General features: G+C 37.9%; 1 protein-coding gene across 2 annotated transcripts in view; it reads left to right on the forward strand.

Moving 5' to 3' along the window:
- fbxo11 (F-box protein 11) overlaps positions 1-10,642 on the forward strand; it is an 86,526-nt gene that overhangs the window by 74,541 nt on the left and 1,343 nt on the right. For both annotated transcript variants that reach the window (XM_008102708.3, XM_008102709.3), the window contains 10 exons: positions 65-150; positions 237-331; positions 2,039-2,161; positions 2,239-2,324; positions 3,561-3,637; positions 3,729-3,872; positions 4,719-4,829; positions 8,066-8,173; positions 10,321-10,429; positions 10,517-10,615. In XM_008102708.3, the coding sequence (XP_008100915.2) occupies positions 65-150; positions 237-331; positions 2,039-2,161; positions 2,239-2,324; positions 3,561-3,637; positions 3,729-3,872; positions 4,719-4,829; positions 8,066-8,173; positions 10,321-10,429; positions 10,517-10,615 (1,038 nt within the window). The remainder of the gene's footprint in view (positions 1-64; positions 151-236; positions 332-2,038; positions 2,162-2,238; positions 2,325-3,560; positions 3,638-3,728; positions 3,873-4,718; positions 4,830-8,065; positions 8,174-10,320; positions 10,430-10,516; positions 10,616-10,642) is intronic.

Genomic DNA, 10,642 nt, shown 5'->3' on the forward strand with positions numbered 1-10,642 from the left:
GTTCCTGTGTTACAGCCTGTGTCTGACATATGCAGCTTCATTTTCTCTTGCTTTTGTTCCTTAGGGGTAATGCAATTTTTAATGGGAATCAAGGAGGAGTCTACATCTTTGGTGATGGTAGAGGCCTTATTGAAGGAAATGACATCTATGGTAAATAATTGAATATCTGATCCATTTTATTTGATATTCTTTGTATCCTTCTGCTACACTGTCTCATATTTTACATCTTTTAACAGGGAATGCATTAGCAGGGATTCAAATTCGAACTAACAGCTGTCCCATTGTTCGACACAACAAGATCCATGATGGCCAACATGGTGGCATTTATGTGGTAAGCATTTTAATGTGGTTTTAGCATGAGCTTTGGTAGGGATTATTCTCTAGATCCCCTTTTCTACATTTGGAAATGTTGAATGTTTAATCTTTTTTATTTTTAGAAAAATGTATGCTCTCCTTTTCTTCCATTACAATTAATCAAATTAAATTATAGTAGTCAACAATGATAGTCTTATGTAATAGATACTTTAAATCCTAGCCCAGATTTGTTCCAGATACTTGTGGTAAGTGTGGATTCCAGACATAGGCAGATCAGGTTGGGGAGGAATGGCTCTATTCCATTTTACGTGTTTGAAAATCAGTAGGCAAGGCTTTCATTTACATAAAGGTTACAGGCAAAGACCTGCCAAAAGGCACATGCACCAGTTTTTATTTCCTATATTTTGAGCTCCTGAAAAAGGGTATAGAGAGCATTTTGAACATGGGGAACCCTTTTCAGCTAATGAGCAAAATTCCAGTTTAGGAAAGGTCTTGTTTTCAGTGTCGACAGGCAGTACTTCTCTAAAATTTTGGCTGTTCCAGGTCGCTCTAGAAATACTGGCGGTTGATCTTGGTCCCTCTTTCCTTTGAATACTGCAACCTCCCACTGAGTTGGGTCCTTTCCCATTTTACTTCTCTGCCCCTTCCAGTTACTATACCAGAAAGCAAAACATTAAGCTTGCCAGAAGTTTTAATCCAATTATTTTTTAAACCTGATCTTGCTGCACTGAACGATAGTCTGTGAATGCAGAACTACTCAATATATCCTGCAATTGCTTCAAAATATAGCTTATATCAGAGATAAGGAACTTGTGGCCTGCTAGTCTCCCTGAATCAAATACGTGATATTTTCTCAGCTAAGCACATCTCTTTGCTTTAACTTTTAGTTATTGTTGTAGAAAGGAGCTGCTCTCAACTCGGCATCGGCCAAAGATTGCAAAGGATTATTCACCAAGGTTCCCCTTCCTCATTCCCCTTGATGGCTAACTACATGGTATTTTCACCCAAGGCGGGTTTTGAGTCTTTCATAGCCCCTCCTAAACATACACATACATAGAGAGAAGTAAAAATTGTGTTCCTCAGTCCTTCCTCTCAATTTGACCAGTCCTTTCCTCCCTCATTTCCTCATATGGGCAGATGGCCCATCTTTGCTCATTCTTGAGTGTGTGTGGGCTAAAGCACAGAATGTTCAGAAAGAGGGGGCTCAACAGAACAAGGTTAAGAGCAGTTGTGCGCTCACAGCCTCCTCAGCATGTGAGTCATTGCATAGTACCAACAGCAGCAACACATATAAATTGAATGCTTGCCACCCAAATTGACCAGTGGGAATGTAGCATGCTAAATAATTACAGAATGACAGTTTCAGGAGGAAAGATGAAGAGAAATGGAGCGGGCTGGAGGAGAAGTCAAAGAGGAGCTTGGAGTGGCTGACTGAGACCCTCTCTTTGAGAGGAGGGAGCATATGCTTGGAATTCTGTATTCTAAGATTATCACACTACACTGTTAAAGACTTGGTATCCCACATGAAATTCTGGGATTTGCCGTTTAGTGAGGGGCCTTAGAATTCTCAGCTAGAGGGATCCTGGGCCTCAGTAAATTACAAACCCCAGAATTTTGCAGAAGGCATCCACAGGAATGAAAGTGGAATGCCAATTCTTTAAAGTGTAGTGTGATAACCTCCATATGCCTCACTTGTGTATTTATTTGATTTTTTCCTTTTTAGCATGAAAAAGGCCAAGGTGTGATTGAAGAAAATGAAGTTTACAGTAATACATTGGCTGGAGTCTGGGTAACAACAGGAAGCACTCCAGTGCTGAGAAGAAACAGAATACATAGTGGTAAACAGGTATGGTGCTAATCACAGTGTAGATTACATCCATGATGCTTTGAAACTTGTTATGAAATACCTTTTTACTTCCTCAGGTTGGTGTTTATTTCTATGACAATGGACATGGAGTGCTGGAGGATAATGATATCTATAACCATATGTACTCAGGGGTTCAAATCAGGTAAAATATGCCTTTATTTAACTTATTTAAATAGTTTAATGTATAAACCAAATATCCCAATTGAAAGCATGTTTTTTTACCTACCCACCCTAGCAGTTGATTTTTATGTGCCCATTCAATTTGGCTGCCTTTCTTTTATGTTTCATTGGGAGGGAATTGTATGATAGTAGATTTTATCCTAGATATGAACTAATGGTAGAGAAGGGCCTAGTCACTTTGGATATGTTATAGATTCTCATCTGACCTTGATCAATGCTGCAGTGAGTGTTCTGAGGCACATCACTGCCTTTCCACCTCCCTTTTCCTTTCAGAGAACAGTAAAAACCTGCTTTATAGAATGTTTGTCACCACTTTTCACATGCCCAGGCTGTGGCACAGGCTGTTGAGCAGCCAGCTGCAGCCAGCTGCAACAAATCACTCTGACCAAGAGGTCATGAGTTCGAGGCCAGCTTGGAGCCTCCGTTTGACTTCTGTCTTTGTTCTATGTTAAGGCATTGAATGTTTGCCTATATGTGTAATGTGATCTGCCCTGAGTCCCCTTCGAGGTGAGAAGGACGGAATATAAATACTGTAAATAAATAAATACAATGCTGTCATTTTGTAAAAAGTGTAATCTCCTAGTGCTGAATGTTTTCATTGGTCATTTTGCAAGAAAATCAGATGCTTTTCCTATTCAGAAATAATTGTTCTCACTTTTGGAATGGGCTTTTGTTTCCTCTGATTAGCTAGACTTACTCTAAGAAAGATTTTAAACTATGGGGAGAAAATAGTGCCAAGCTTCCATAGAAAAGTGAATGAATTGCAACTAATGGGGATTAAATGTGTGTAAAGTTTTCCTCAGCTAAGGGGTTAAGCATGCACACAAACATAGTGTAAACACTAAAATGAGAGAATGTTCAGGGCAGATTTACACTTAACCTTCAGATACTTTATGTGCCAGAACAGTTCACTGTGGGCTTGGAGACCAGAATATGTGGATGATATAGCATTCAGATGAATATGGGGTGTTAATGTTTCAAGCATTTTTATTTATACATGGTCAGAATGAGAGTGTAGAAGAGGAGCCCAAGTACTGGACCTGATATCAGATTCACTCTGCTTGCGCCCATATTATTTCTGAATTGTACTCCAAATTGTGCAGTGATAATAATTATTTTTCCATTTTAATATCGATTTAAATATAAGTTTATAGAATAGAAAATTCTAAGAAACATTTTGGCATTTCCTTATCCACAGAACTGGAAGCAACCCCAAAATTAGGCGCAACAAAATTTGGGGAGGACAGAACGGTGGGATTCTTGTTTATAACTCCGGTAAGTTTCTGTTTTGCTTAATTTTCAGAATTTATAATACAAGGTTGTTCCATCGCTCCAACAGCTTTGACTGTTTTTTTATTATTTAAAGGCCTTGGTTTTATAGAAGATAATGAAATTTTTGATAATGCAATGGCTGGAGTATGGATTAAGACAGACAGTAACCCTACATTAAGAAGAAACAAAATCCACGATGGAAGAGATGGTGGCATCTGTATATTTAATGGTGGCAGAGGTATTGTCCTTCCACTTTTATCACATTTACTAACAGCAAGACAGATACATTTGCAGTAAAAACATAAATTTCCCTTGTTCTTGCTGAGTCAACTTTACCACTGTAACTCCCTAAAAACACACATCCCATTCCATTTTTATTACTAGCCAATGGGAAGTTGTTTAGTTAAGTTTACTGTAACAGAAATCACACAATAGTCTTCTTTACCCACCTAGAATTGGTCTGCATTGCTGTGTCAGAATTCTACTGGCCAATATTCACCTTTTCTGTGCAGTGGTTTAAAAAAATCCATGTGGTCAACTTACTTGATGATGATTTTCCAGTTGGAATAGCCATTGAAGTTCAGTTGTCCCCACTTTCTATAGACAAGTTGTATACAGTGTTCCCTCACTTATCACGGGGGGTTGGGTTCCAGGACCACCCGCAATAAGTGAAAGTCCGCGAAGTAGGGACACTATATTTATTTTAATATTTATACATTATTTTAGTAGTTATACACTATTTTAAGGCTTTATCAACCAATCATATGTTGATAAATCTCCTCCTCCTCCTGTTGCCGCTTGGGCTCTTTTTCTCTTTTTGGCTTCTCCTTCCTCCCTTCCTTAGGCTGTAAATTGTAATTTTTATGATTTATAATAGTCTTTTAGAGTTTATTGAAAAACCGCGAAACAGCGAATCCACGAAAAGTGAACCGCGAAGTATAGAGGGAACACTCTATTTTCATTTCTGTACCATCACACTGTAACGCTTAAAGGAAAACACCTTCAGTATTACAGTTGGTTATCATGTTTTTTCCTATGCTCATAAAACTTCAGATTGAAGCTCCTGTACTTTGTTTTGTGTTAGGCCTCCTTGAAGAGAATGATATCTTTAGGAATGCACAAGCTGGAGTTCTCATCAGCACGAACAGTCACCCTGTGTTACGTAAAAATAGAATATTTGACGGATTTGCTGCAGGTTTGTAGTTGATTTAATATTGGTTACCATAAGCAGTCTGAGGGCTTTAGGCCTTGTCAGTCACTTTTTTAAAAAAAGTTTTGGGTTTTTACTAATTTTTAGTTTTGTTACAAATTTCCTGCCCTTTCCAGTATACTCTATATACTCATTCTACAAGGCCAAAATTGTTTGACTAAACATTGACCCAAAAGACATGAGTCAACCATCAACAGGTCAGTGTATTAACCTGGTTAGGAAAATGATTATGGTTTTGTGGTATTTCCCTGCTGCAGCTGAAACAGTAGATGCCATTTGCAATTATTTACATTCTCCTGTGACAAACTAAGCTTTCATCTCAGAAAATAGGATGGTTCCTTTTTTGAGAAATTGTAAGGTTTGGTATTAGCTTTTAGCAAAAAAGGAACTACAGGCAGTCCCCAAGTTACAAAAAATATAGGTTCTGTAGGTATAAAAAGAAAAAGGTAGATTCTGTAGGTTTGTTCTTAAGTTGAATTTGTATATAAGTTGGAACAGACACATTTTAAAGTAGAATTCCAACCATATAATTCCATATATATAAGTTTTGTATAGCATAGGGAAGGGTTAGCATCCCTGTGATGTTTGTTTTGCTGTCTGTGCCCGTTTAGAAGATGTCACCTCACTTTCTGTCCTTGTGATAATTCGATTTTGAAAAAATTGGCTTGTTGTGGAAACAATTGGTGAAAAAGCTTCAGAGGAGACCCTCTTTCCCCATGATAACTCTTCCAGGAGTGTATTTCTCTTCCGAGGTGTAGTTTTTTTCACTTCCTGTTGTCTGACCTCATTTGTAAGTCAGATGTTAACTCAGGGATTGCCTGTACACCTTTTTTTGAGTAGTGGTGAAAGGTAGAGGCATCACTAGGTTTGTTGGCTTTTCCTATATTACAATCCCTATACTGAATTTTTCCTTCTTAACTACTCAGAGCAGGGAGGGAGGAAGGAAGATCACTTCTCCCCCCCCCCCTTGTCCATACCACTTTTTCTCACCCATTGCTGCTGGCAGTTCCGCTGCCACCATCCACTCTTCAGCCATGAAGGCCCAGGTTCATGCGCTTGTGCCTGCGCTTGAAATAAGTGGGCTGCTCTCCTCCAGTTTCCAGTCTGCCAATGACACTGTAGAGCTGCTCTAGAGCTGCTCCCGCACCACCCCTGAGGCCCGCTGTGACCATCCTGCCACCAAGGAGCTGGAGGAGAGGAGCACACTGCTGTTATCGACTGAGAAAGAACTAGAACAGGAGCATGGGTATTGGGCCTCACCAGCTGAAGATGAGATAGCACCAGCAGCCACAGCAGCAACAACGGGTGACATGGGACAAAGACTTATGGTAACAGTTGATTGCCCACGTGCTTACTCACGAGTAAACCATCCTCTCCTTACTGTGAGTGGCCCAAAGGGGTAGTGCAGGAATTGTGATACAATAATAAGTTCCTTGGGGTGACAACCATGATTCTTACGCCGTTTGGATGGCAGTCATTTTGTCACCCCCTCTAATAGTGTCGCCACTGCAGTCTGCATGTGGCGACACTGAAAATAAGTAATAACCTCCCTTTGGCTTATACGTGAGGGGAGGTATACACATATATGGTAGCCAGTGCTAAACATTGTTTCTCTTCAATTCCAAAACAACAAGTCATATAAGAGAAAATAAAAATGCCTATCATCATGGCAATTTTCTTTCTAAAGATTAATAAATATGTTCCTTGTTACTATAAATCTATGATGCAGACAGATATCCTTCTTCACCCTATTGTGAAGTGTAATTTTTCACAGAACTGTATAGTATCTGCTTGGTGTTACTGTACCAGGCTGAGGTTTTTTTTGGTTCCAATTCCACTTCTGACATTGCACAGCTCTTTTGGTAATTGTTCAAGAATGAGGTCTGGCTCTTGCAGATTGTGCAGATGATAGAGGAGCTTTCCTGTTCTGGTCAGACCAGCATTTGGAGCAATACAGTGTTTCGAAAAGTTGAACCTGATTTCATGTATTTCAGTCATTTTCAAAAATAGAACAAAAAGTGCCTTATGTTGTGGGGTCGCCATCTTGCAAATAAATGAGGCTAGAGGCTGTTTGTGTGCTGGGAGAGGCATCTAGCAGTAATCATTTGAAACACTTTGCCCTAACCCAGACGTCCTCAAACTGTGTCCCTCCAGCTCTCAGAAGCCCTAGTCAGCTTGTTCAATGGTCAGGAATTGCATGAATTGGAGTCCCAAACAGCTGGAGGGCCGCAGTTTGAGGATGCCTGCCCTAACCTTTCAAGTGGTAATCATTTCATTTATGAGTACTTCATGGTTTTAAAGATAGAACAATTTCAAATCAGATCCATCTTTTTGAAATACTCTGTAGTTTGTTTCTTTATTCATTAAATGTATATGCTGCCTTTCAGTAAAATAATATTCATGACAGAGAAAATATAGAAATCCAGTGAAAATATTAAGGAAAATAAAACTTAGTTGAAATACATTAAAATCAGCAGTCATCTGTTAGCAAACAAATAAGCTCAAACACCAAAATCCCTGGGTTTTTGGTTTTTTTTTTTAAAGTATTCTTTCCCAGATGCAGATCAACCTCAGCACAGCCCTCCATGTGTTGTTGGGTGCAATTCTCAGCAGTCCTCAGATTGCTTATGTTTGATAAGGGTGATGGGACCTGCAGACCAACAACCTATGGAGGATTGCATGCTTCTCCGTGAATGGAGCTAGAGTTCCTGATCCTGAAGCAGCCACTTAGAAGTAGGCTAAAAGCTGAACAATGCATAATTAACATACGGAATGGAGTACTGTAAGATGTAATTGCTACTGGCATAAACAATATTAGAGAATTGGTGGTGTATCAGTTGTTATTTGTCATGACACTTAAAACTTCCATATATAAAAGTAGTATATTTCTAAATTCCTTTAAGCATACTTGACTAAATAAAGCCTTTGGTATAATCCAGAAAACCAGTTTTTAGCACCACTGTTTTATGTACTTACCATTTGGATCTACCTGCTCCTTCCCTGGAAAGGCAATTCCTTGACGTACTGTAACTTAGCAATATGAGTTATGAAATATTCAATTTTTATTTCTGTAGTCAGGTTTTGTAAGATTGTAAATTTGATACAAGTGCAGGATCGAATTTTGTATTTGTACATTTAGTGATTCATTGTTAAATAGCTACATTTACCAAATGGATTCATTTTGCTAGACTAATGTCATTCTTCCTTTTTTAAAATATAAGGTATTGAAATAACAAATCACGCAACTGCGACCTTAGAAGGCAATCAGATTTTCAATAACCGGTTTGGAGGTTTATTTCTAGCATCTGGTGTCAATGTGACAATGAAAGGTACGTCTCATTATGCTTATCTGAAAATGTGTAACATTGTTGACATTTATTACTTTTGCATTAAAGACATGGGAACCTTTGGTGAAACCACATTTTGTCCATAAAAACCATTCTACTTTAAAAGGCAACTCCCTCATATTTAGTGATTTGTATTGATACTTCTTTCATTGTGATCATGGTTTCAGTCTAATAGTGTTACTGTTTGGCTGCCAAGAAATGTACACTTTATTTTTTTATGCATTAATATTTTACCCAAATATTGAAGCACTATTGTTACTTTTGAAGAAAGTATTTAACAAAAACTTCAATTGTAAAGCTATGTATTACTTAAACTTCTTTAATATAATGTATTGCTTAATGAAATTTGACTTATGCCTTGAAAAGGTAAGGTTTTATAGTTGTAGCCAAAAGAATAAATTCAAGGTACATTCTTGGTTGCATCTACTGCAGCAACAGTGAAATCTTGATTGTATATTCAGGATTGTATGGAACATAAAGGCACATTAGTGCGTAGTTCCTCAGTTTCAGGACACTGAACAACTCCCAAAGTGACAACAAAAGCAGCAGTGTGCTATGCAGTTAGCTAAATTGAGATAATATTCCATGGTGAAGAGCCAGAAAAATTGAGAGAAGGATCACACAAAGAAATAAGGGGCTTGTTGGCTATCACACAAAAAATAAGGGGCTTGTTGGCTGCTCACACTCAGATCCATCTCATCCATTATCACTTGGCCTATCTGCAGTGGTCATTTTCTTACCCACACAATAGAGCAAAAATGACATCTGGTGAGAGGCAAGTGAGAGAGAATGTCTACTAGCTGTTGCAGTTGATGGAAACATTGGGATGGGCATACCTTATTCGTGTCTACTCAAATCTAGCCATCATGACATACCAGTTTATCCCAGGTCATAGGCCACAGATACTTGATAATTACTAGAGAAATTAAATGTAAAAGTGATGAGGGCATGGCTCTTAATAAATGATATAATATAGTATTCCCTCACTACTTCGCGGTTCACTTTTTGTGGATTCGCTGTTTCGCGATTTTTCAATAAACTCTAAAAGACTATTATAAATAATAAAAAATTACAATTCACAGCCTAAGGAAGGGAGGAAGGAGAAACCAAAGGGAGAGAAAAGGAGCCCAAGAGGCAACGGGAGGAGGTGGCGATTTATTAAATTAGTTGATGAAGACGTAATATTAAAATAAATATAGTGTCCCTACTTCACGGATTTTCACTTATTATGGGTGGTCCTGGAACCTAATCCCAGCGATAAGTGAGGGAACACTGTAAGTCCTTCTCTCCTTAAGAAAAACACAAGAAATTCACAGTATTGGTGCAAGTAGAACCATTGTGTAAAATACATTTTGAATATGGTTGTTTTATGTAGCATTATTGATAAGCTGAAATCTGTTATCCACCTCAATTTTTTATTCTGATATCAGAATGGTAGTGTAACCAAATCCTTATTGTAAGGATTATAAACATGTGACATTGGAGACAGTGTGTGAACATGCATGTTAATGTCTTTCTGTAAAAATTTTTTTGATGAAATTGACTAGATAGAAAACTAGTCAAATGAGGTGGCTTCCAATTTGGACTTTAGGTGACTGTCTTGAGAAGTAACGTTTACTCATTGGAATCTTGTACACATACTGATTTCTTGGTGTCTATTCTATAAGCAATAAGAACACTGCATGCTATTGAGCCATCTATCCTAAAGCTGTTATTTGAACAAAGAAACAGAGCTTCAATCCTAATTTAGGAGTCTGTCCCACTGGGACAGACTTCAAAGTAGACATGTAGATTTGCACTTTGAATGTGATTTATTATTTTTAGTTCAAATATTTTTATATATTTTGAAAATGCAGACTCCTTTTCACAAGTTTAGTTCCAGTAAACTTGTTGCCTTTGCCTTGTGACTTCAGTTTGGGGCCATGCTGCACAATTACAGAATAAGGCATATCCGGATCATTTGTTGCAGCATTCAACTATAGACTCAGATCTCTGAAAAGGAGTTGTTATATAGCCTTATTTCAGAATACTCGCTGGATAATGAAGGTGTTCAGATACAGGTTTTGGATGTTCTATTAAACTGTGTTTCATCCTGGAAGACTAAATTAAAATCTGCCATCTTTTTACAGATAACAAAATCATGAACAATCAAGATGCCATAGAAAAAGCTGTTAGTAGAGGCCAGTGTTTATATAAAATATCAAGTTACACCAGCTACCCTATGCATGATTTCTATAGGTAAGTGAGCTTGGTATTGTTGTTTTTGCATCTTAATTTTTTCAAATGTTTAAAAAAACTTATTAAAAAATCAACATTGTATTCTAGATGTCACACTTGTAATACTACAGACCGCAACGCTATATGCGTAAACTGTATTAAGAAGTGCCATCAAGGACATGATGTGGAATTTATTAGACACGATAGGTATGTTGAACAATGGCATTGGGTGGA

This window comes from Anolis carolinensis, chromosome 1 (assembly GCF_035594765.1).
Source record: "Anolis carolinensis isolate JA03-04 chromosome 1, rAnoCar3.1.pri, whole genome shotgun sequence".
Lineage (NCBI taxonomy): Eukaryota > Metazoa > Chordata > Lepidosauria > Squamata > Dactyloidae > Anolis > Anolis carolinensis.